Below are 26,474 nucleotides of genomic sequence, written 5' to 3' on the forward strand. Positions count from 1 at the left end.
GGCTGCCAGGCTGCTCTGTCTGCAGGATTCTCCAGAACTGACATTATTTGTTTTGTTTTGGGGGTTACGGGTGATTTTCTTCTCCCACGTGTATTTTTTTTTTTTTTTTACAGTGTGACTGTATTGCCCTTGTGATGTATAAAGTGCTAAAAACAATAAACGTACTGATTGTTTCTTACTGATAAGTGAACTATGGTTTGGGGAGTAGAGACTTGCAGTGTCCAGTATGGTAGTCAGCAGCTACATGTGGCTATTTAAATGGAAACTGCGTTAATTAAAATGAAATAAAGGTTTTAATCCCTCAGTCACGCTAGCCGCATTTTAAGTGCTCAGAAGTCATCCCGGCGCTTGCTTTTATGTTCTGTTTCTCCCATTTAGGAGTATGTCTCACGCTCCTTCCTCGTCGCCCTGTGGTCTTCTGAAGCATCTGCCGCATACGATTCTGTTGACTTGATGTTTCAAAGCTAGTGTGACCTTCCTGCCAGTTAAGGTTTAAAGGGGAAGAGAACCCTCACCACGGGGGCCAGGCGTGGATCCTGTGGTTGGCTTTTCAAGGCACCGCTGGGGCCCCGGCCAGCCTGGGAGTCTGGCAGATCCAATGCCTGGGCAGAGAGTTTGGGCAGCAGTGGCCACCACTGGGGGGTTTGGTTGTCTGGGTCCCCCACGGGGGGAAGACCCTCTCTGTTCCCCCTAACCGCCTCAGGTCCTGTCGGCTGCCCTGCCCAACCCCATCCACACAGCTGGCCTCTGAGCACAGCTGCGAGGGGACCATTCCCCAGCTCAGCCACTTCTTCTCATAACATCATAGTCTGATTCCTTTACTTGACGCTGAGCACATTGCTCCACGTGGTTCCAGCCCCTTTCTCGTCCGCTCTCTTGCCACCATCTCCTCCACCCCATGTCCCTGGGAACCACCAGCCACACTGAACGTCACTCACCCCTTTCCTACCCCTGTGTCTCCCGCTTCATCCCAACAGGTGCTCATCGCTCTCTGAGCGGTGTCCTCCACTGCAGTCTCTGTTGTGGCCCCTCGGGTACAGGTATCCTATCCATCTCAGGAACACCATACCTGTGTGAGGAAATATGATTAGATTGAAACTGTTTGCAGGGTCTGTGTCTCCCCCTCTGAGGTTGGTTTTGGGAGAATGGGGACAGTGTTTAACTGATCTTGATTTTTCCCTTGATCTGCCACCTTTACTATAAGGCAGAGCATACAGTTAGCACTGAGGGAATATCGGGGGGCATAACGGTGGCACTTAACCCTGCTCCCCACCCCCATCCCTCTAGCCCTAAGCAACCTCTCCTCTATAGAGCTGCCTATTCTGGATGTTCCATATCAATAGATTCGTAGGTATGTGGTCTTTTGTAACTAGCTTCTTTTGCTAATACTTAGCATCACATTAGCCAGAGTCAACTACGCTGAGGTGTGTATCAGAACTTCATCACTCTTCGTGGCTGAATAAATAGCCCATTGTACGGATGGACTGCATTTTATCCATTCATCAGTCAGTGGATCCTCCTTTCCACGTTTTGGCCGTTTGCTGCTGTGAGGATTCCTGTGCGTGTTTTTGTGTGGACATATTTGTTTTCAGTTCTCCGGGATAGATACCTAGGAGTGGAACTGGTGGGTCATACGGTAACTCCGTGCTCACCTTTTTGAGGAACCGTTTTGCAAAGTGGCGACACCATTTCACATTCCCACCAGCGGCGTTTGAATGTTCCAATGTCTCCACATTTCCTGCCAGCACCTGTGATATCTGAATGATTCTGACCGTCCTGGTGAGTGTGACGTTGAACCTCAGTGTGGTTTTGATTTGCATTTCCCTGATGACCAGTAATGTGGAGCATTCTTTTCATGGGCTTGTTTGTATGTCTTATTTGGAAAAAATCTATTCAGACCCTTTACCCATTTTTAGTTGGGTTATTTGTCTTTCTATTATTACATTTAATAGTTCTTTATATGTTCTTCATATAAATCTATCATATATAATTTGCCAATATTTTCTCTTATTCTGTATACCATTGTTTCTCTTTCTTGATATTTTTATTTCCAGCACAAAGGTTTTTAAATTTTGATATAGTCTAATTTATCTGTTTTTTCTTTTGTTCCTTGTGGTTTTGGTGCTTCATCTAAGTAAACATAGCCCTATCAAAGGTCACAAAGATTCATGCCCATTTGTTCTTAAGAGTTTTATAGTTTTCGTTGTTAGGTTGAACTCTTTGATCCATTTTGAGTTCATTTTTGTATGTGGTGTGAGGCAGAACTTCAAATCCATTCTTTTGCCTCTGGACAGCCAGTTTTCCCAGCACCATCTGTTGAAAAGACCAGTCTTTATCAATTAGATTGTCTTGGGATATTCATCAAAAATTAACTGATGCTAAATGTTAGGGTTTACTTATGTTCTTTCGATTTTATTCCATTGTGCTAATCAATTATCTTTTAAAGAGATTTAACTAATAAGAAAAAAATCAGTTACTGTTTCTGGTCCTCTTTATTCCTTTGTTTAGATCCAGGTTTTCATCTGGTTCTGTTTTCTTTCTCCTTGAAAGACTTAACTTTTTTTTTTTTTTGGTAGTGCCGATCTGCCTGTAAAGAATTCTTTCAGCTTTTGAATGTCTGAATTCATTCTTACTTCACACTGGTTTTAAAAGATATAAGGCCTTTTATAATGGTTATAAAAGATATAAATTGTCCTAAAATATATAAATAGAAATATATATATATTTTCTGGGTGTATAATTCTAGGTCGATAGCTTTTTATTTCATCTTTAAAGATGTTGTTTCGCTGTCTTCTTGCTTGCCTTGTTTTCAATGAGAAATCCAATGCGACCTTTATCTTTGTCTTTTTGTATGTAACGTCTTTTTCCTTAGATTAAGGTTTTCTCTTTGTCATTGATTTTGAGAAATTTGATCATGATGTCCCTGGTGTACTTTTCATGCTTCCTATGCTTGAGATTTGCTGAACTTTTTGGATCTGTGACTTGATAGTCTTCATCGAATTTGGAATATTTTTGGCCATCATTTCTTCAAATTTTCTGCCATTCTCCCCTCGAGCCTCCACTTCAGGGACTCAGTGGTCCCTTGGTTTGGCATATATATATATATTTTTTTTTGTTTCCCCCCACCCCACACACTCTAGCTTGAAGGATCTTAATTCCACACCAGGGGTTGAATCAATGCCCTTGGCAGTGAAAGCACCACGTCCTAACTGCTAGACTGCCAAGGAATTCCCATTTTGGCACCTTGAAGTTGTCCCATGGCTCACTTCACGGCCTTTTCATTTCTCAAATTCTTTTCCTCTCTGTTGCATTTCGGACAATTGCTGTGCTTTTAATGTCAATTGCTGTGCCTTTAATTGCAAGAGATAGATTTTATCTCTTGCAATGTGTAATCTGCATTTAATTCAGTGTCTGTCTCATCTCTGACGTACTTTTCATCTCTACCAGTTCAGTCTAGGCCTCTTAATATCTTCTGGGTCGCTGGTTAACTTTGGGGGCAAAGTTACTTACTGTTACATGGAATAGAACAACAGTAACTTGTCCTTCTTTACTAATTCTAATGTCTGTGTCAGACCTGGGTTGATTTCCACAGATGGGTTGTTTTCTTCATTATGGGATGTGTTTTCTTGCTTCTTTGCCTACCGAATCATCTTTGATTGGAAGCCACGCATTGTAAACCATACCTTATTGAGTCCTGGGTATTTTTACATTCTATTAAATCTTCTTGAGCAGTTAAATATTCTGGGGTGCAGATAAGTTACTTGGAAACAGTGATCCTTTCCAGGGTGGTTTTTGGTATTTGCTAAGTGAGTTTATGGCAGACCTCAGTTCAGTTCAGTCACTCAGTCGTGTCTGACTCTTTGCGACCCCATGGGCTGCAGCACTTCAGGCCTCCCTGTCCGTCACCAACTCCCGGAGTTTACTCAAACTCCTGTCCATTGAGTCGGTGATGCCATCCAACCATCTCATCCTCTGTCATCCCCTTCTCTCGCCTTCAATCTTTCCCAGCATCAGGATATTTTCAAATGAGTCAGTTCTTCACATCAGGTGGCCAAAGTATTGGAGCTTCAGCATCAGTCCTTCCAATGAATATTCAGGACTGATTTCCTTTAGGATGGGCTGGTTGGGTCTCCTTGCAGTCCAAGGGACTCTCAAGAGTCTTCTCCAACACCACAGTTCAAAAGCATCAGTTCTTCGGTGCTCAGCTTTCTTTATACAGCAGACCTCAGTCTAGGGTTAACTATTCCCTCCAACACAGGGCACAACCTTACTCAGCGTCGCCTGGATTATTATGCATCCTCCCAGTCTGTCTGCTGGGAATCGACAGTTTCCGGCCCTTGTGAACATCAGGCACTGTTCTCTCTCATCCTTCTGGATGTCTTTTGGCCCCAGCTGTGGTTATTTTCTTCACATGCCTGTGCTGATCTGTGCTCTGCTAAATCCTCCAAGGAGACCCTCTGCGAAGCTCCGGGATTTTTTTTTTTTTCTGTGCAGCGTTCTCTTCCCTGACCCAGATGATGATAGTCTGGAAGAATGGACATGGAAAACAAGAAGAGAATGGATTTGTAAAACTGTAAGAAAAACATAAAAAGGACTCCGGAGCGGAGATTTAGAAGAGGATTGGAGTGTGGAGTGGGCTGCTCGAGAGTGTGGTCCTTGACCAGTGCTGGCCAGTAGGACAGAAGCACAGACATGGAGGCTTTTCCTAACCAACAGACATTGAACACTTTCATAACAACTTGACAAAGCAAATTGGGGCTTGGATTTCATATGTTTTCATTTCCCCACATTATTGTATTTTATGAGAAAATAAGTCTGGCAGATGGAAATTAAAAACAAAACCCCCAAGACTTGGCCCTTGACCACAGAAAAACTGAGAAAGCAGCAGTGATCTGGAGGTTTTGGATAAAGAGGGAGATGGAGGTGGAGGTGATTTTTTTGCTTCAGAAACTGAAGGTTTTCGATGGGATCCTGGCAACAGTGACTTACGGCACATGCTGGGCCCGCTGTCATCCCTAATCGGTCCTCAACACGGTACCGAAGGCACCCAGGGGTGTAGGTGATTGGCCAGCCTCTCACTGCTGGGAAGTAGAAGCCGAGGACCCCAGCCTGAGTGCTTTTCCACTTTTCTCTTGCTGCTTTGTTCCTCGTCCCACTGGGCCGGTGTGAGCCTATGGAATCCAGGCGGACTGTTCGTCGGAACCCAGCCAATTTGCTTGGTTTCTTTCTGTTGCTTTGTTACTGGCAATGCCTTCTAACAGTTAACCTGTTCTGGAAAAGCTGTTTGAAGAAGTAGATCAGATAGACCTCTGTGAATGATGCAGGTGCTCCGTAGCTGCCCCGGTCACAAGTGGCCTCCGGGGACTTGGAATGTACTTGTTCAAATACTTGAACTGATTTTTTTTTTTTTTACAAAAGTTTATTCTTAAATGTACAGTAGGTTCCAAGACAACATTTAATTCTAGCTACAGGTGGCAACAGCTGCTACGGCAGCGAATCCGGATGTTTACACAGGAATGGAACTAAGGCTCATCATCGCCCCGGCACAAGGAATAGCTTCCTTTCTGCCGGATTTCTTAATTCCACAGGTGGCCGGGGGGCCTTTCCCCTTTGCTTTTAGCTCCTCGAGTTTCTTCTGCTTCTCCTCCTGTTTGTGCTTGAACGCCTTGTCTTCCTTGTCCACCCTCGAAGCCTGATGTGACGCCTGCCGCTCCTTCCCCAGACCCTGCTTGAGGAAGCTTGAACTCTTCTTTTTTTTTTTTTGAGCAGACGTTTTTATTTTATTATGCATTGAAACATCATTCTCGTTTGGTCGCTGAGTCGTGTCCAACTCTTTCGCGACCCCATGGACTATAGCCCGCCAAGCTCCCCTGTCGATGGGATTTCCCAGGCAAAAATATTGGAGTGGGTAGCCATTTCCTCCTCCTGAACTGAATTTTAAAAAAGAATTTCACTGTGCTGGGTCTTCACTGTTGCACGGGCTTTTCTCTAGTTGCATCGAGCGGGGTGCATGGGTTTTTCATTGCAGTGGCTTCTCTTGTGGAGCACGGGCTCCAGGGTGCACAGGCTTCAGTCGTGGTGGCACACGGGCTTAGCTGCCCTGCGGCACGTGGGATCTTCCCGCATCAGGGATCGAACCCATGTCCCCAGCATTGGCAGGAGGATTCTTTACTGCTGAGTCACCAGGGAAGCCCTTGAACTGAATTTTTAATGTTATTTTGAATAATACAGAATTACGTATCAGTGGGCACATATGGGCTGGTAGCCACTGCGGATGGCACAGGTAGAAGTTACCAGCTGGAACAGTACAATAAAAACGTATCCGAAGGATTGCGGGTTTTTACTTCTCTCAGGAAGTATCTTCATTGTCGGGAGAACTTTGCATTGTTACCAGCTGGAACAGTACAATAAAAACGTATCCGAAGGATTGCGGGTTTTTACTTCTCTCAGGAAGTATCTTCATTGTCGGGAGAACTTTGCATTGTTACTTTTCAGGGAGATATTTTGGAAACACATTTGCGGTTAGGTCTTACTGCTAAGGGCCAATTACTTTTCCAGAGTAGTTGAGCTGTTTCTATTTCTAGAAATCAGGAAGAATGGTGAGTGTTGCCAGTTTAGTTTTATTTGTCACACTAAGTGGCCGACCTCTCTAGTGTCGTCCTCAGCTGCTCTTTCCCTCACTAAGCTACGCTGACTTTATCCACATTTTTCTCTTTTCATCTGGAGGTGCCCCCGTAGACCTATATAAAGTATTCATTCACTGCATCTATGGGAAGTGGCTTTTTGGAGTGGATTCTTGGCTTTTTGGAGTGGATTCTTGATGAGTCTGTGCATTTATTAGTCAATATTTTATGAGCTATTGTTGTGATCGGAAAATAAAGAGCGACTTTGACTACTATATTCCATAGCTCTGGAAAAACTCTTTATTTGGAATATTTTTCGTGTGCATATCACCAGCTGTTTCCCGTTTCAGGGACTTCCTCTGCTTGAAGCAGGATGATTCTGAAACTAGAGTTGCGAAGATGTAACCCGACACACCTTCTTCCTTCTCAACAGCTTTGTATTTGATGCTAATTGTTATAGGAATGGTCTGCGTCTTTAGTTTTTGCTGCACTGGGTCTCACCAGCAGCGCACAGGCTCTTCGTTGCTGCTCGGACGTCCCCTAGTTGCAATACTTGATACTCGGTGGCTACTCTCTAGCTGTAGTGTGCCGGCTTCTTGCTCCGGTGCCTTCTCTTGCTGCGGGGCACAGGCTCTAGGGCACGCGGGCTCAGTGGTTGTGGCGCGTGGGTTTAGTTGCACCGTGACGTGTGAGATCTTAGTTTCCGGATCAGAGATGGAACTCACATGCCCCGCCCTGGCAGTGGATTCTCAGCCCCTGGCCCGCCAGGGGAGCCCCGGCCAGGCTCAGCAGTTTTGGTGGACCTGGGTGACTCTCTTCCAGTGGAGCTGCTAGTTCAGAGACGGGCCCGAGGCGCAGCCCGACTCAGCGGTTCTCCAAGTGCGGTCCCTGGACCAGCATGGTCAGCGGCACCTGAGAAGTCGTCCGACAGGCGGATCCTCAGGCCCTTCCCGGACCTACTGAGTCAGAATCTCTGAGGCGGGGCCGTAGAAGCCTTGTGTGTTAGCACAGCTGCCAGGTGGTTCTGAAGCACGCTGAAGTCTGAGAACCGCAGGCCTGTTTTCTCGTGTTCACGCCTTGGCCGTTCTGCTTTATCTTCCGGTCTGTGTGAGCTCTGGCACGGCTCCGCTGGCTCCAAATACGTGCCACCATCGGCAGTGTGAGGACTGTGCCTTGTCACCAGCACTCAGGGGAGTCACATGGGGAAGAAGTATCATTGGGAAGGTCAAGAAATCCACCTTCTCCCGTTCCAGGGCAAAGGTACAGTGCGATGGGAAGAGTTGACCTGGCACCAGTGAGTTGTTCAGTTGCCCAGTCGTGTCCGACTCTTTGCGACCCTGCGGACTGTAGCCCACCAGGCTCCTCTGGCCGTGGATTTCCCGGGCGAGGACCCTGGAGTGGGTTTCTTGTGAGGCCTGGGTTCAAAGCCCAGTTCTTGTACTTGGCTTTGGCCAGACAGCCAGACGTGCTGGACCCTTTAGCTTTTGTTTCCTCATCTGCAACATGAAGACTCAGTGAAACTGCATACAATGCCGTATGCGGAGTTAAACTGCTCTGGGGTCACATTATTGCCGGGTTTAATGAGATGACCCCAGCCAACCTCCAACGCCCACCAGCCCGGAGTTCTCAGCCCCACTGTGTGGTTCCTGCCTGTCCCGTCGTGGCTGTGGTCTGGCGCCACCTGGCGGTGCTCGGCTGCTCTAGCTTATTTGTCAGTGAGGATGGCTTGGGGTCCTGCCCTTGCCTGGAACTTTCAGGACAGCGGCTGTGATTCCAGGAATTTCCCAGTTCATCGGTGTCTGTTTCATTGGCTAGATCTAGAGTGATTCAGCCTGGAGAATACCTTCTTTCTGCCTCTCTGCTTTTCAAGAGGAGTTTGCTTGCTGTTTTCTGCATGGCCTTACCTTCCTTCAGTGTGTCTACGGTAGAAGATGGGGGTCGTCACCAGTCGAGTGATATCCCACATGGATGCCATCACAAGGGATTTTTACAGAATTGTCAAGACAGTTAAAGGGATACAGGGTAGGTAAAGTGCCCAGTACATAGAAGGCACTTTAAAAAATGAAAACGCCCTCTCCATTCCCTAGTAAGGAGAGAGAGACTGGATTCCACATGGCGGTGTGCACTCAGCAGATGTTAAACCGTGCAGGTGGGCTTATGGCACAATGGAACAAGCACACACGTCACCGTCAGACAGCCTGGCTTCCAACCTGCCCGTTCATTACCTGGGCGAGCCTCGCTGAGCCTTCCTAATGTATGAGGTGGAGATGATATTGTTTGACCTAAGAATCCACCTGCAATGCAGGAGACCTGGGTTCAGTCCCTGGGTCAGGAAGATCCCTTGGAGAAGGAAATGGCTACCCACTCCAGTATTCTTGCCTGGAGAATTCCATAGACAGAGGAGCCTGGCAGCCTACAGTCCATGGGTCTCAAAGGGTTGGACGTAACTGAGCAACTAACATTCACTTTCCATGGTGTCTTTAGGGCTTTCCTGGTGGCTCAGTGGCAAAGAATCCGCCTGCCAATGCAGGAGATGTGGGTTTGATCCCTGGCTTGGGAAGATCCCCTGGAGAAGGAAGTGGCAACCCACTCCAGTATTCTTTCCTGGGAAATCCCCCAGACAGAGGAGTCTGGTGGGCTGCAGTCCATGGGGTCTCAAAGAGTCAGACAGGACGGAGTGAGGAGACACCACATGGCGTCTTTATGAAAGAGAAGAGGAAGCCCAGACTGCTGACCACAGATCACTGGCTGTCATGTCCAGTGATCCCCGGTCCCTGCATTCCCACACTGCTCCGTGATGTTGACACGTGATGGGTCCTATTTCTGCCTAATTCTTTGGTGAATTCTTTCCCGCTGAATGCATCCTAGAGTAGGAGACAGGGAGTGGTTTGTGAAATGTCTCTATGAAAGGAACGTGGAAGGTGGGAACAGAAGGGGGACTAACGATGTAGTAACGTGTGGCAGTGTATTCACACACTTTAAAAACTATTTTTTAGTGTATGAAACTTCTAAATACGGCACTTGAAACAACAGGAGGCCATCAACAGATGTTAGTTTCCTTCTCTCACTTTGAGAAAATGCAAACTATGGGTGTGGAAGTCGGTTTCTAAACTCGGGGTGGGGGTGGGGTGGATCGTTTAAAACTTTCGTGAAAACCAGAGTTTGAGTCCTTCAGAGCAGAGAAAGGCCCCACCTTCTTGGGTCTGTGGGGGAAGTCCTTGTTTATTTATATTTTTTTGGTAATAAAGGAAATAGAGATGCAACCTTTGTCTGCTGCCCCTGCCTCTGGGGTCTGGACATGGGACTCCTCAGCTCTGGGACCTGGCAGGGAGAGGATTTGTCTGGCCAGTTGGGCACTTTTTAGAATGATCATCAAACTGACACCTGCTCACTATTAAGTTTGGGGAAGTTTAGGAGAGTATAAAGAAGCAAACAACTAGTGAATTCCTGCCTCACCCCCCACAGTCATTCAGATACCATGTACGTCTACCCAGAGACCCTGTCATTCTTGCACAGATTTCCTTTCCAGTCTTTTTTCTTTAAATTTCTTCATTACATAACTGAATCTTACTTTTTTTTTCCTTTTCACATTATTACATGAGTTTTACTTGAAAGTTAAGAAGAAAGTATTGTTTCTCAGATTATGAATACATGATTCTAGAAAAATTTAAAATGTGTGAAGCAGAAGGTGAAATTTCTCTTATACCATCTTCTACTGTATTTAATTTTGGGGGCTCCAAAATCACTGTAGATGGTGATTGCAGCCATGACATTAAAAGACGCACTTACTCCTTGGAAGGAAAGTTATGACCAACCTAGATGGCATATTCAAAAGCAGAGACATTACTTTGCCAGCAAAGGTCCATCTAGTCAAGGCTATGGTTTTTCCAGTGGTCATGTATGGATGTGAGAGTTGGACTGTGAAGAAAGCTGAGTGCCGAAGAATTGATGCTTTTGAACTGTGGTGTTGGAGAAGACTCTTCAGTCCCTTGGACTGCAAGGAGATCCAACCAGTCCATTCTGAAGGAGATCAGACCTGGGATTTCTTTGGAAGCAATGATGCTAAAGCTGAAACTCCAATACTTTGGCCACCTCATGCGAAGAGTTGACTCATTGGAAAAGACCCTGATGCTGGGAGGGATTGGGGGCAGGAGGAGAAGGGGATGACAGAGGATGAGATGGCTGGATGGTATCACCGACTCGATGGACATGAGTTTGGGTGAACTCCGGCAGTTGGTGATGGACAGGGAGGTCTGGCGTGCTGTGATTCATGAGGTTGCAAAGAGTCGGACACGACTGAGCGACTGAACTGAACTGTATTTAATAATAGAAAAATGTTGTAAATATTGAAAAGTATAAAGTGGTAAGTGAAATTTCCCTTGAATAAGCCTGTCAGTGCTATATAACATTAGATACGTTTTTGAAAGAAAAATATAAAATGGAAAGTGAAATTTTCCTGTAGTGCTATCGACCAGTGCTAAAAGCGATTAGTTTTAGTATGCAGCCTTCCATTTTGAACATCAGTGGTGTGTGTGTGGGTGTAGGTTACCAAAATGGAATTGTGCTGTAAATGTAGGTGCAGGTATCTAGCTTGCGTTTGTCCCTTACTAACATAATTTGAGTACCCTCCTATAGTAAAGCATTTTCTCATACCACTGAAACACTTATTTGAAGGGTGTTTTAAATGGCTACATGTTACATTTACATGTACTCTGCTTTATGTGATCATTTCCTCTAAGGCTGCCAGTTTGGATCCAAGTAAACATTTATTCATATTTCTGATTCATTCCCTAAGCTAAGTCCCAGACAGCCCCTCTGAGTCAGAGATAAATAATTTAAGAGTTTCCTCTCCAGGGTGAGCTTATCATTTTACACTCTTCTCTGTAGCTTACAGAAATATGCACTGATGGCCATCACAAACAAATGTGATTGTTTAAAAAAATCTTTGTTATCATATGTGAAAAAGCTCTCATTTATCTTTCTTAGACTGCTACAGGGTTTGAGTTCGGCGCGTGTGACCCTTTTCCTCTGTCATTTTTGGAAGAGAGGTGATCTACCGTCTGTTAAATCAAAAAGCTAATTCCTGCCGAGATTCCTTAGAATGTCCCTGATCCCATCCCAAGAGAAGAGCTGGGTGTTCTCCACACCTTGGCTCAGAAGCTTTCTCTCTCTCTGGCAAGTCCTGTGCATTTCCAGGCAGCCTCCTGGCTCCCTCTAGTGACCACCTTAGCAGCTGCAGCCTCGCTTCCTTGGCTCTCATCCGCACTGGTTCATCCTGGTTGGGACACCCCAGAGCAGAGCCAGGGGCACGCCACAGACTTGCAGCCAGACGGTGTGTGTGGCGGGGGGACTGTTTTCCTGCATGTCTGGGCAGCTCCTTTTAACGGTGGGCTCTTTGTGTCCTTGTCGGCTTGGCTGTAGGGAAGCAGCCCGTTAGTGTCACCCTGAGCCTAAATCCCGGGGCACAAGGTGGAAAAGACACTCTTGTTAGTTCTCACTTTCCTTTCTGAAACTCTGGGTCCTCTGGAATCTTTTTATGGAGGGAGAGAATTGTAAGTCAGTAACATTGTTAAATTAAACTTCTATGGATGTCAGAGGATTCTGTTATAGGGACCCTGAAATCATTGAGCTGTAGGTACTCATTCTTTTTAGTCTAGTCTAGTTGGGAAATGCTTGTGAAGGTTCTATAATGAGAACCTCCTAGAACTACTCTGAGGGGAGGACAGAAGGAAAGTTTGGAGAGCTAAAGATTCTAACATGCGCTCCATTGCCCTTCACACTCTCACTCCACTAAAGTTTGTTGTTCAGGCAATAAAAGTAATATACGTAGTTATTGCAGGGGGGGAAAAAACTAATAAAAATCACCATTTCCTTTACTCACAGGTGACTATTGACATTCGGTTTACATGTACGTATGAGCATACACTGATTTTTGCAGTCATGTAAGTGTGCATGTTTATCTGATCTAGGTATACAAACACACACAGTTGTCTTTTTCTCAGGATTATTGATGTTCTTTATGCGTTTTAGATACTAATGCTATGTTGTAGCCATCTTCTTATCCCTGACTTGCTTTCCTTCTATTCAATTTATTGCCCTCGGTTAGATGATTACCACAGAACTGGAAAAGGTCAGTGTTCATTCGAATCCCAAATAAAGGTAATACCAAAGAATGCTCAAACTACTGCACAGTTGCACTCATCTCACACACTAGTAAAGTAATGCTCAAAATTCTCCAAGCCAGGCTTCAGCAATATGTGAACCGTGAACTTCCAGATGTTCAAGCTGGTTTTAGAAAAGGCAGAAGAACCAGAGATCAAATTGCCAACATCTGCTGGATCAGCGAAAAAGCAAGAGAGTTCCAGAAAAAACATCTATTTCTGCTTTATTGACTATGCCAAAGACTTTGACTGTGTGGATCACAATAAACTGTGGAAAATTCTGAAAGAGATGGGAATACCACCTGACCTGCCTCTTGAGAAATCTGTATGCAGGTCAGGAAGCAACAGTTAGAACTGAGCATGGAACAACAGACTGGTTCCAAATAGGAAAAGGAGTACATCAAGGCTGTAAATTGTCACCATGCGTATTTAACTTTTATGGAGAGTACATCATGAGAAACGCTGGGCTGGAGGAAGCACAGTCTGGAATGAAGATTGCCAGGAGAAATATCAATAACCTCAGATATGCAGATGACACCACCCTTATGGCAGAAAGTGAAGAAGAACTAAAGAGCCTCTTGATGAAAGTGAAAGAGGAGAGTGAAAAAGTTGGCTTAAAGCTCAACATTCAGAAAACGAAGATCATGGCATCCAGTCCCATCACTTCATGGCAAATAGATGGGGAAACAGTGGACACAGTGGCTGACTTTATTTTTCTGGGCTCCAAAATCACTATAGATGGTGACTGCAGCCATGAAATTAAAAGATGCTTGCTCCTTAGAACGGAGAAGGCAATGGCAAGCCACTCCAGTACTCTTGCCTAGAAAATCCCATGGATGGAGGAGCCTGGTAGGCTGCAGTCCATGGGGTCGCTACAAGTTGGATGTGACTGAGCGACTTCACTTTCACACAATGGAGAAGGCAATGACAACCCACTCCAGTGTTCTTGCCTGGAGAATCCCAGGGACGGCAGAGCCTGGTGGGCTGCCGTCTATGGGGTCGCACAGAGTCGGACACGACTGAAGCGACTTAGCAGCAGCAGCTCCTTAGAAGGAAAGTTATAACCAACCTAGACAGCATATTAAAAAGCAGAGATATTACTTTGCCAACAAAGGTCCATCTAGTCAAGGCTATGGTTTTTCCAGTGGTCAGGTATGGATGTGGGAGTTGGACTATAAAGAAAGCTGAGCGCCGAAGAATTGATGCTTTTCAACTGTGGTGTTGAAGACTCTTGAGAGTCCCTTGGACTGCAAGGGGGTCCAACCAGTCCATCCTAAAGGAGATCTGCCCTGGGTATTCATTGGAGGGACTGATGCTGAAGCTGAAACTAGGCCACCTGATGCGAAGAGCTGACTCATTTGAAAAGACCCTGATGCTGGGAAAGATTGAAGGCAGGAGGAGAAGGGGACGACAGAGGATGAGATGGTTGGATGGCATCACCAACTCAATGGACATGGGTTTGGGTGGACTCTGGGAGTTGGTGATGGACGGGGAGGCCTAGCGTGCTGTGGTTCATGGGTTCGCAAAGAGTCGGACATGACTGAGCAACTGAACTGAACTGAACTGAGATGATTACCAAGCCCGCTTAGCCCAAGGCTGAATTAAAATTACAGTTACATCCTCAGGGAATGTAGCACATGCTCAGAGCATTAAACTGTTCTAGAGGAACCAATCAGAGGGTTGGGGCGACAGTGAGACAACAGTGAATCTGGCAGCAGCTAACACCACACAAAGGGTCTGATGAGGCCAGGAGAGGGTCAGGGCCTTCCTGAGGAACTTACCATGAAAGTGAAAGTCACTCAGTCGTGTCTGACTCTCTGCGACCCCATGGACTGTATGGGATTCTCCAGGCCAGAATACTGGAGTGGAATAGTGGTTCCCTTCTCCAGGGGATCTTCCCAACCCAGGGATCAAACCCAGGTCTCTCACATCGCAGGTGGATTCTTTACCAGCTGAGCCACCAGAGAAGTCCAAGAACACTGGAATGGGTAGGCTATCCCTTCTTCAGGGGATCTTCCCACGCCAGGAATCAAACCGAGGTCTCCTGCATTGCAGGCAGAGTCTTTACCAACTGAGCTACTAGGGAAGCCCATTTCTAGTGGAAGGTCACTGGATGGAAATCCTTACCTCGCCAAAGTCAAAGACAGTCGCCTGTAATTTCTAACACAGTGGCTTTTGTGTTTCACAGAAAGTCTGAGGTCTTTAGTCTGTCTGGAGGTTTGCTTTTTAGTTTATTTTTCCTTTTGTGGTGTTTCGCCTGTGTTGATGCTTTCAGAGTCCTCTCTGAGCTCTGACGAGTCCTCATCAGCACCCTCTCCCCAGGTACCTTGTACTGTTGACCTGCTCTGGGGCGTCACAGGTGAGGACACCCACTGTGTATGGGGGGATTTCTGTGTGTCTCCAGCACTGTTAGTTTTTTGACACTGGTGATTTTGGTTTCAGGTGAACTAGGTCTAAGGGTCTTGATTCCACTAGTGTTTAGAAATTATTCAGTTTCTGAAGCTTCCATGGAGTCTGTTGGGTGTGTTTTGTGTGTGGCCCTGTAAATATTCTTAGATCTGGGGTTGCTGCTTCAGGGTCCCCCACCAAGATGTTCCCACTTACCTTGAACAGGTGTTTTTGGTTTTTTTTTTTTCAAAAGGGATCTAAGGAGTTGATAAATAGTACACTTCTTGTCAGCATCGTAGCTCTCTGGAAACTAAAGTTATATCTGAGCAGTCAGGGTGTCTTGCATGTTTCCCACTCCCGCCCACCCCATTGAGATCCAGAGAAAACAGGAAACTTCGTCATCTTTTCAGCAGCGTGCGTTTTCTGTCGTTCAGATGAGAAAAGACGTGGAAGTAAGGAAAATAAGAGCTGACCAGTTTATGGGACTTTCCTGACAGGCTGTCTCCAGCACGCCCTGGAGACCATCTCAGAGGCGAGGGTCCCCAGCCCTGTGGGAAACACCAGCTTCACAGGAGACGGTAGCCTGGTCCCTGCACATGCGGGCACCACTGCCACCTTGTCACCCAGTGTCTCAGTGGCCTCTTTCTCAGCAGAGAGGAGGTGGCAGAAGTAGGTATAGGAGGATTCCCCAGTTGGCCTGCCAGGCGGCACCCATATCAGAGACCCTGTCTTCTGGCCCGAGTCTGCCTGTTACTAAGGGCCACGTCACCTTCCAGAAACCAGAACCTGTGACTAATGGTTGGCATTGTTTTCTGCATGATTATTTCTGCTTTACAAGCCCTTCTTGTCTCCTTTTCCAGTGCCTATGAGCATTTTCTTCTTACCCTGCCTTTGTGCTTTCTCCTTAGGCCGGAAGCTGAGAGGAAAAGCCTTTTATTTCGTCAACGGCAAAGTGTTCTGCGAGGAAGACTTCCTGGTGAGTGTGTCACCCAAGCAGGCCTGGCAGAAGGTGGTTTAACTCCGTGGCGCCCCCCAGCTCCCCCTGGAGGCCGCGCCACTGGAGAAAGGGGTCCAGTCGTTTCTTTAGCGGCAGCAGGCGAGTGGCCCACGTTCCCAGGCAAATGACAAGCCGCACAGCTCTGTGCTTCTCAGGGACTTCACGGTCACTCAGCCTGACTTCTTGTGCCTTGCCCATCTCACCCAGATCTTTTTTTTTTTTTAATTTTATTTATTTATGGCTGCACTGGGTCCTCCCTGCTTCTCATTGCGCTGGCCTCTCTTGTTGAGGAGTGCAGCTCTAGGAATGCGGGCTTCAGTAGCTGTGGCTCCCAAGCTTAGCTGCCCTGCAGCATGTGGGGTCTTCCTGGATCAGGGATGGAATCCGCACCTCCTACATGGGCAAGGAGGCTCCTCACCACCAAGCCACCCGGGAAGCCCCTCCACCCTGCTTTTAACTCTCTCTCTGGGATCCCGGTCCCCCTTATGTCTCATTCTGCCTCTCCCACTGCTGAAAAGTCCATCCATGTGCCAGAGAGTCCCAGAGCTGAACTCCAGCCCTGTGGGCACCTCTGAGGCCAGCTGCTCACGGTCTCCCTGCCCACTGGGCAGGCCCAGGGTTGGCCCCCAGCCCTCCCACTCCCTTGAGAGTCACCTGAAGCCAAAAAACAGCCTTGCCTGGGACCTCGACTCTCAGAACAGGGCCCTAGGTTCCTCCTGCCCCCCGCCTCCTTCCTCTCCCTCCTAGAGTGCGGCCAGGCCCTGGTGCCACCGCGTCGCCCCCGGGCGCCTGTGGCTCCACGGCCCGCACCCTGCTGCACGGCCGCGTCGCCCAGGCCCGGCGCCAGGGTTCCGCACATGCGCGGAAGCTCCCTGCGGTCCGGGCGGCCTCCCTCGCAGCCTTGCATCTCACTCACTGTGGGGCTTGCGGTTCTCTGCACGCCCACGTCCCGCCCTGTGTGCTGGAGTCTGCACTGGGTCCGCTGCCAGGAACGCCTTCCCTGTTTGTTTGCCCAGATCCTCCGACAGCCTGCATGTTCCCTGGCCTCAGAGTGGGTCCCCCTCCTCTGTGCTGCTGCCCTTGACCTTTTCTGGCCAGCGGTTAGCGCACTGCCTGTCCATTTACAAGTCTTCCCTGACTTGACTGAAGGTTCCTAGGGAGAGGGGAACACAGTGTTTCACCTTCTCATCTTTAGACCCTAACACAGCTCCAGGCAAGGAGCCATGCCCGGTCAGTAGGATGACCAGTGTGTGACCCAGAGATGGCTCCGGACCAGCCTCTTCATGGATGTGTGGGTTGACTCATGATGACTCATGTTTGCCAGTAACAGGCAAGCAAACCCAAGGAAACTGATTCCTGCATGCCCTCGGGAGGTCGTTTCCTCCCACGTGTTCACTTTAGTCACTGGTGCTGTGTATGTGATAGTCAGATGGTGGTGCCATACCAGAGTTGACTGTCTCCCAGCTTCAAATCTGCTGGGCTGAGTGCCTGTCCTGCTTCTAGAGTCTCATGGGCTCTGGGTGGGTCATCTGCCCATGCCTGGGCAAAGTGATGGGTGCTGGAGGCATGCAAGGCTCTGAGGAGCCAAAGCAAAAACAGTACCCAGCTGTGGATGTGACTGGTGATAGAAGCAAGATACGATGCTGTAAAGAGCAATATTGCATAGGAAACCTGGAATGTCAGGTCCATGAAGCAAGGCAAATTTGAAGTGATCAAACAAGAGATGGCAAGAGTGAATGTCAACAGTCTAGGAATCAGCGAACTGAAATGGGTGAATTTAACTCAGATGACCATTATATCTACTACTGTGGGCAGGAATCCCTCAGAAGAAATGGAGTCGCCATCATGGTCAACAGAAGAGTCCGAAATGCAGTACTTGGATGCAATCTCAAAGACGACAGAATAATCTCTGTTTGTTTCCAAGGCAAACCATTCAATATCACAGTAATCCAAGTCTATGCCCCAACCAGTAACGCTGTAGAAGCTGAAGTTGAACGGTTCTATGAAGACCTACAAGACATTTTAGAACTAACACCCAAAAAAGATCTCCTTTTCATTATAGGGGACTGGAATGCAAAAGTAGGAAGTCAAGAAACACCTGGAGTAACAGGCAAATTTGGCCTTGGAATACGGAATGAAGCAGGGCAAAGACTAATAGAGTTTTGCCAAGAAAATGCACTGGTCATAACCAACACCCTCTTCCAACAACACAAGAGAAGACTCTATACATGGACATCACCAGATAGTCAACACCGAAATCAGGTTGATTATATTCTTTGCAGCCAAAGATGGAGAAGCTCTATACAGTCAGCAAAAACAAGACCAGGAGCTGACTGTGGCTCAGACCATGAACTCCTTATTGCCAAATTCAGACTTAAATTGAAGAAAATAGGGAAAACCATGAGACCATTCAGGTATGACCTAAATCAAATCCCTTATGATTATACAGTGGAAGTGAGAAATAGATTTAAGGGCCTAGATCTGATAGAGTGCCTGATGAACTATGGAATGAGGTCCGTGACACTGTACAGGAGGCAGGGCTCAAGACCATTCCCATAGAAAAGAAATGCAAAAAAGCAAAATGGCTGTCTGGGGAGGCCTTACAAATAGCTGTGAAAAGATGAGAAATGAAAAGCAAAGGAGAAAAGGAAAGATATAAACATCTGAATGCAGAGTTCCAAAGAATAGCAAGAAGAGATAAGAAAGCCTTCTTCAGCGATCAATGCAAAGAAATAGAGGAAAACAACAGAATGGGAAAGACTAGGGATCTCTTCAAGAAAATCAGAGATACCAAAGGAACATTTCATGCAAAGATGAGCTCGATAAAGGACAGAAATGGTATGGACCTAACAGAAGCAGAAGATATTAAGAAGAGATGGCAAGAATACACAGAAGAACTGTACAAAAAAGATCTTCACGACCCAGATAATCACGATGGTGTGATCACTCACCTAGAGCCAGACATCCTGGAATGTGAAGTCAAGTGGGCCTTAGAAAGCATCACTACGAACAAAGCTAGTGGAGGTGATGGAATTCCAGTTGAACTATTCCAAATCCTGAAAGATGATGCTGTGAAAGTGTTGCACTCAATATGCCAGCAAATTTGGAAAACTCAGCAGTGGCCACAGGACTGGAAAAGGTCAGTTTACATTCCAATCCCAAAGAAAGGCAACGCCAAAGAACGCTCAAACTACCGCACAATTGCACTCATCTCACACGCTAGTAAAGTAATACTCAAAATTCTCCAAGCCAGGCTTCAGCAATATGTGAACCGTGAACTTCCTGATGTTCAAGCTGGTTTTAGAAAAGGCAGAGGAACCAGAGATCAAATTGACAACATCCGCTGGATCATGGAAAAAGCAAGAGAGTTCCAGAAAGACATCTATTTCTGCTTTATTGACTCTGCCAAAGCCTTTGACTGTGTGGATCACAATAAACTGTGGAAAATTCTGAAAGAGATGGGAATACCAGACCACCTGATCTGCCTCTTGAGAAACCTATATGCAGGTCAGGAAGCAACAGTTAGAACTGGACATGGAACAACAGACTGGTTCCAAATAGGAAAAGGAATACGTCAAGGATGTATATTGTCACCCTGTTTATTTAACTTATATGCAGAGTACATCATGAGAAATGCTGGGCTGGAAGAAGCACAAGCTGGAATCAAGATTGCCGGGAGAAATATCAATAACCTCAGATATGCAGGTGACACCACCCTTATGGCAGAAAGTGAAGAGGAACTCAAAAGCCTCTTGATGAAAGTGAAAGTGGAGAGTGAAAAAGTTGGCTTAAAGCTCAGCATTCAGAAAATGAAGATCATGGCATCTGGTCCCACCACTTCATGAGAAATAGATGGGGAAACAGTGGAAACAGTGTCAGACTTTATTTTTCTGGGCTCCAAAATCACTACAGATGGTGACTGCAGCTATGAAATTAAAAGACCCTTGCTCCTTGGAAGGAAAGTTATGACCAACCTAGATAGCATATTCAAAAGCAGAGACATTACTTTGCCAACAAAGGTCCGTCTAGTCAAGGCTATGGTTTTTCCTGTGGTCATGTATGGATGTGAGAGTTGGACTGTGAAGAAGGCTGAGCGCCGAAGAATTGATACTTTTGAACTGTGGTGTTGGGGAAGACTTTTGAGAGTCCCTTGGACTGCCAGGAGATCCAACCAGTCCATTCTGAAGGAGATCAGCCCTGGGATTTCTTTGGAAGGAATGATGCTGAAGCTGAAACTCCGGTACTTTGGCCACCTCATGTGAAGAGTTGACTCATTGGAAAAGACTCTGATGCTGGGAGGGATTGGGGGCAGGAGGAGAAGGGGACGACAGAGGATGAGATGGCTGGATGGCATCACTGACTCGATGGACATGAGTCTCAGTGAACTCCGGGAATTAGTGATGGACAGGGAGGCCTGGCTGCTGCGATTCATCGGGTCGCAAAGAGTCGGACACGACTGAGCGACTGATCTGATCTGATCTGATCTTGCCTCAGGACCTAGCATGGGGGGCCAGCCCCACAGAAATCATGGGACCACAGGGTGGCAGAGCAAGGCTGGACCTTAAGCAAAAATAAAGCACTTCTCTGATCTGGGAGGATCCCACATAGCACAGGGCGAATAAGCCCGTGCACCACAACCAAGCCTGTGCTCTAGGGCCCAGGGGCTACAACTGCTGATGCCCACGTGCCTAGAGCCCATGCCCCACAGTAAGAGAAGTCACCGCAGTGAGACGCCCGTGCACCGCAACTAGAGAGGAGCCCCCGCTTGCTGCGAATAGAGAAAGCCCACACGCAGAAAGGAAGACCCAACACAGCCAAAAATAACAATTAAATTAAAAAATAAAGAACTGTTACCCCTAGAATCAGGAGGAAGTGCCGGGCAGCAAACCCCTGTGCTGTGTGGTGTAGGGCTCCAGAAAAGTTCCCTTTTCTTTTCCGCCTTCCTTTCTATTAGTTTCCCTTGTTAAGTTGTATTTGCAATATCTAAGCTTCTAGTATCTTCCAGTGTGTGGTATTTAGTCTGTTTTCTGAGGTGAGTTCCTCATTTCTTTCCAGATTCCAGCTCTGTGTGTGTGTGTATGTGTGTTTTGGTAAGATAAGGTAAATCATATTTATCTAGTTTCTTTGAAGCTGATTGTAAAAGGCATTGGCTTTTTAAAAAAATTATATGGATAATTGCTTTACAATATTGGTTTGATTTCTGCCATATGTCGACACGGATTAGTTATAGGTGTACATATGTCCCCTCTCTCTTGAACCTCCCTCCCACCTCCCACCCTTTCCCACTCCTCTAAGTTGTTACAGAACCCCAGTGTGAGTTCCCTGAGTCATACAGCAAATTTCCATTGGCTATATATTTTACCTATGGTAGTATGTATGCTTTCATCAAGGCATTCATTGGCTTTTTGACCAGACCCAGACTTGAATTTGAATCCCATCCTCACCCCTGATAGGCTATGTGACCGTGAGAAAGTAACTTTACCTCTCTGAGCTTTGCTTTGTCTCCATTTGAGAAACAGTGTAATATATACCTTGCAGAATTGTTTTGAAAATTTAGAGCAATGGTCTCAAACTTGATCATGCATCAGAGTTCCCTGGAGGGCTCGCAAAAACCCAGATTGCCACTACCCCTCATCCCCTGCCCCTAGTTTCCAATTGTCCAATTCAGTAGGTCAGGGATGGAGCCTAAGAATTTGCACTCTGACAAGTTTTCAGGTGATGCCAGGGAACGTGTCTTGAAAACTACTGGAGTCTCTGCACAGCCTCTTACACAGAGCCTGGCCTGTCATGGATGCCTGGGTGCAGCTGTTGAGAGATGAGCGGTATCAGCGTTTGTAATGGCTCTTGTGGCGGAGGGTATTCTGTAATTCACCACATTGTCGTCCACAGAGACTTGAGAGATTCCTGTATAGAGTGACACTTCTCTCGAAGACGTTCTTTGTGATCCTCGAGGCTGGCGGGGAAGTGGCTAGATCCCTCTGCCCCGCCTGGGCTGAACTTTCTTTTCTCTTCTCTCTGCAGTACTCTGGTTTCCAGCAGTCCGCTGACAGGTGTTTTCTCTGTGGACATCTGATCATGGACATGGTGAGTAGGGTCAGGCGAACAAGGTAATATTGATAACGTGGTGGGCAGGGGAGGCATTGGCAGAAAAAAATAATAATTGAAAACAATGTTTCCTACCTTGATTTGTGATCATGGCTGGTTTTATTTTTATTTATTTATGGCTCTGCTGGGTCTTCGTCTCTGTGCATGCTTCTCTCTAGTTGCGGCAAGTGGGGCCTTCTGTCTAGTTGCGGTGAGTGGGCTTCTCACTGCGGTGGCTTCTCTTGTTTTGGAGCAGGGGTTCTAGGTACTGGGCTTCAGTAGTTGCGGCTCCTGGGCTTAGGTGCCCTGAAACATGTGGAGTCTTCCCCAGACCAGGGATCGGACCCGTGTCCCCTGCACTGGGAGGCGATTCTTAACCGGTAGACCACCAGGGAAGTGTCCCTATGGCTTGTTTTATTTGAAGAAGACCCCATGCAGCTTGCTTGCTGTGGTAGCCTGCATTTGGCTTTTGCTGGAATTAGCATCCTTCACCGTGCATCCCACACAGGGTCGTTCCTGAGGGTGCTGTCCTCCCCTGGGCGGTTCACGTCATGCTGGCCTCTCTGATTTTCTCTGATCTCTGTGGCATCCCAGATGAGATGTCAAACGGATCGTGTTTTCATGAAGAAATCTTAGCTGCTTTGGAATCAGCTACAGAAAGTCAGATAAACACAGTTGCTTTTCCCCCATGTTCTTCCCAGCTTAATCATTTCCTAAGATGAGGGTTGGGGCCCCATCGTTAGTTCTGAGATAGAAGAACAGGGAGCGGGTTTTATCCACTCCATTCCTCGCCAGCCATGGCTCTCTGAGCTTGTCCTGAGTGGGGACAGGTCTTCCTTCCTGGCCTCCTCAGGTTGTGAAGTTTATGAATACAGGGTTCTTATTCTGTCTCAGGGATCAAATTTCCCACCACTGGACATTGGCCCTGTCGGATTTCTTTCATATATTGGTCAGAGAGGATCATTATATCCCACTCTTTTCATTGCAAGAGTTAAATCCCTCTCTAAGCTGAGCCATTAATTCTGTTCTGGCGAAGGGAATTGCTAGTTGTATTTTTTCTTTTACCATTTTTTAATTGAGAAGCAACCCAGAGGGTGCACATCTTACATGCACACTGAATGAACGTTGATGTGTCTGTGTACTCACTCGCTCGTTTGTGTCTTTGCAACCCCATGGACTGTAGCCCACCAGGCTCCTCTGTCCTCGGGCTTTCCCAGGCAGGAATACTGGAACCGGGTGCCCTTTCTGTCTCCAGGGGATCTTCCCCACTCAGGGATCTAATAACCCCCGTCTCCTGCATCTTCTGCATCGTCAGGCGGGTTCTTTACCACTATACCTATGTGTCAACACCACACAGATCAAGATCTAGAACATTCCCCATATCCAGAAAGACCCTCTCCCATGAAGACACCCACCGTTCTGACCTCTGTGGCCCCAGACTTGTTTCACTGGTCCTGGAACTCCATACTGTGGAATCTTACAGTATAGACTCCCTTGATCTGCCTTTTCTCACTTAGAAAATATTTTGGAGATTCATCCATGTTGTTTCGTGTGTTGTAAGTTCACTTCTTCTCATCGCTAAGTAGAACATCACTGTGTGGATATAGCACTGTTTATTTATCCATTCTCCTGCAGATGGACATTTGGGTGTTTCCAGTTTGGGGCCATTTATGACTGAGCCACCATGAACGCTCGTAGGCATGTCTTTGATGGACATAAGCTGGTTTTATGCTGACATGTAGAAAACAGAACCAGAGTGGAGGAGACCCCACTGTGCTCCGGGCTCTGACGGAGCACAGTACAGCGTGGCCCCGTGAGCAGTGTCCTCATAAGCGGCTGAGGCCTCCCTCGGAACACAGCCCTCCAGCCACCCCCCGGAGGAGGCAGGTGGAGCCTGCCTCACTCCCTCCTTCCCCAGGTCCCTGCCCGACTCCACAGGGCTCCTTTTCTCTAGCAGAATTTGCCCTTGATTTTAGACCCCTTCTGACAAACCTACCATATATGAGGCCAACAGTGTCCAAATTTATGAATGGGACTGTACCCTGTTCTTATTTGTCAATATACTAAGCCTTCTCTGGGTCTCAGGGTGTTTCACGTACCTATTGCCGTGTGTGTGTGCTCAGTTGCTAAGTTGTGTCCGACTCTTTGCCACCCCGTGGACTGTAGGCCGCCGGGTTCCTCTGTCCATGGGATTGTCCAGGCTAGAATGCTGGAGTGGGTTGCCATTTCCAACTGCAGGGGATCTTCCCACCCAGGGGACTGGACCCACGTCCCCTGCATTAGCAGGTGGATTCTTTACCACTGAGCCACCTGGGAAGCCCTTAGCTATTGCTACGTGATCATTATTGATCATGAGTCCATGGGTGAGGAATTAGGTCAAGGCTCGACAGGGCAGTTCTTCTGTTCCATGTGGCAATGGCTGGGGTCACTTACTCAGCTGTGTTCAGCTGGTACACAAGGTTGACCTCTCACCCTCCAGGCTTCTCTCCCTGTGGCCACTAATCTTACCCAATAGTCTAGCCTGGACTTCCTTTCAACAAGAGAGAGGAAGTGGAAGCTACCAGTTTTCTTTCATCATTGACTTAAAAAAATCTCAGAACATCATTTTCTTTCTCATTCTTCTTTTTTTTTGGCTATGCTGAGGAACACATGGGATCTTAGTTCCTTGACCAGGGATCAAACTTGTGCCCCCGGAATTGATAGCTTGGAGCCTTAACCACTGAACTGCCAGGGAAGTCCCCCTTCCTCATTCTGTTGATCAAAGCAAGTTACAAAGCCACTCCCAGCCTATGCATACAGGAAGGAAATGAACTGAGTTTGGAGACCTTCTCTACCCTGTGGGATAAAGCCAAGTCGCCCCTGGATTCTTATAGGTCTGCTCTCAGACTTGAAAACTTTCAGCCAATGTCTGTCTGATAGTGACACTTAGTTTTAACAATAGAACTCAGAACTGCCACTAAGAATTGCAACAATACAGAGAAAGATTCCTTCAGTTACCATTCCTTCAGTTACACGTCAAGAATCGCAACAATACAGAGAAAGATTCCTTCAGTTACCATTCCTTCGGTTACACGTCAGTTGTCCAGCTTGTGATGTAAATTGTCTGTCTCTGCTCCATCTTTGTTCATTGAGGGAAATACTCTGGGCTTGGAGGTTGGAACTGGGCATTTCCCACCTGAAAAAAAATTATTATAGCTAGTCAGAGTGCAGCAAAATGGCATCATTACCCTACCGTACTTCTGGCACAGTGTGAGTTAAATTAATTTAAGGGTCTGTTTCTGCCACGACAGCATTAGTCTGGGACAAAATGCGTTCCAAGGTCCAGATTGCCAAGGACTCTCTGAAGCCCGGCCGCTTGTTCTTCCTACTTTGGCAGCTTGAGGAGCCTGGGAGGTTAATGAAATCCCAGAGGGAATGAGGACGCTTGAAAGCTGAGCTTTTCGAGGAGAGCTGGACTAGCACTATGTCCTCCTGGTGCCCCCCGGACTGCAAGCTGTGAGGCGTGGCGTTGGCCTCTGCATGGAAGGGGCCAGGACACAGCACAGCTTTCCCACGGAACTCACGACCCTCTGCCGAGGTTCTGTTCGGTTCCAAGTCCCCTTCTTCTGCCTGGTGGGAGGCTTTCTGTGTGGTGCTACTTGGGGGTGCTCATGACTGCTTTGTACGTTCCTCGCCAGCGTGCATTTTGCTGCCGGCTCGCTGGCGTGGATTCCACGCTTGTGTTGTTTGTGCTGAGTGTCATGGTGCAGGTAATCCCGGAAACGAATCTGCTGCTGAATTATTGGAGGTACTTTGAGCTGCAAATCACAGAAACTCAGCTCAAGTTTGAGAAACTGTCGCCTGTGTTAGAATCACTATATTAAAACACCCGTTGCTGGGGCAGGGCCCAAGAAAGTGCATTTTAATTAAGTTCCCAAAGGATGTTGATGTTGCAGGTCCAGAGGCAAAACTTTGAGAACCACTGAACTTAACAGGAAAAATGTCTTATCTTACCTGAGAGGGTGGGGAGGTAGGCAGTTCGGTGGAGAGTTAATCTGGTGACTCACCTCCATCACTGAGGATGTTCATTTCTCTCCCACCTTCCGCATCTAGGCTCTGTCCTGGTTTCAGGATGGCCTCTAACAGTCCCAGGTATCAGCCACATCCAGATCAAATGAAGCTTAGAAGAAGAAGGTGCCGGGGCTTTCTCCTGGCTGTGTTTAAAAGCAGCAGTAACAGAGA

General features: G+C 47.1%; 1 protein-coding gene across 1 annotated transcript in view; it reads left to right on the forward strand.

The window, feature by feature from the left end:
• The window catches only part of LIMD1 (LIM domains containing 1), a 79,121-nt gene that overhangs the window by 44,152 nt on the left and 8,495 nt on the right, over positions 1–26,474 (forward strand). The window contains exons 3-4 of the mRNA XM_027522267.1: positions 16,081–16,148; positions 22,191–22,253. Coding sequence (XP_027378068.1) covers positions 16,081–16,148; positions 22,191–22,253 — 131 coding nt within the window. The remainder of the gene's footprint in view (positions 1–16,080; positions 16,149–22,190; positions 22,254–26,474) is intronic.

This window comes from Bos indicus x Bos taurus, chromosome 22 (assembly GCF_003369695.1).
Source record: "Bos indicus x Bos taurus breed Angus x Brahman F1 hybrid chromosome 22, Bos_hybrid_MaternalHap_v2.0, whole genome shotgun sequence".
Lineage (NCBI taxonomy): Eukaryota > Metazoa > Chordata > Mammalia > Artiodactyla > Bovidae > Bos > Bos indicus x Bos taurus.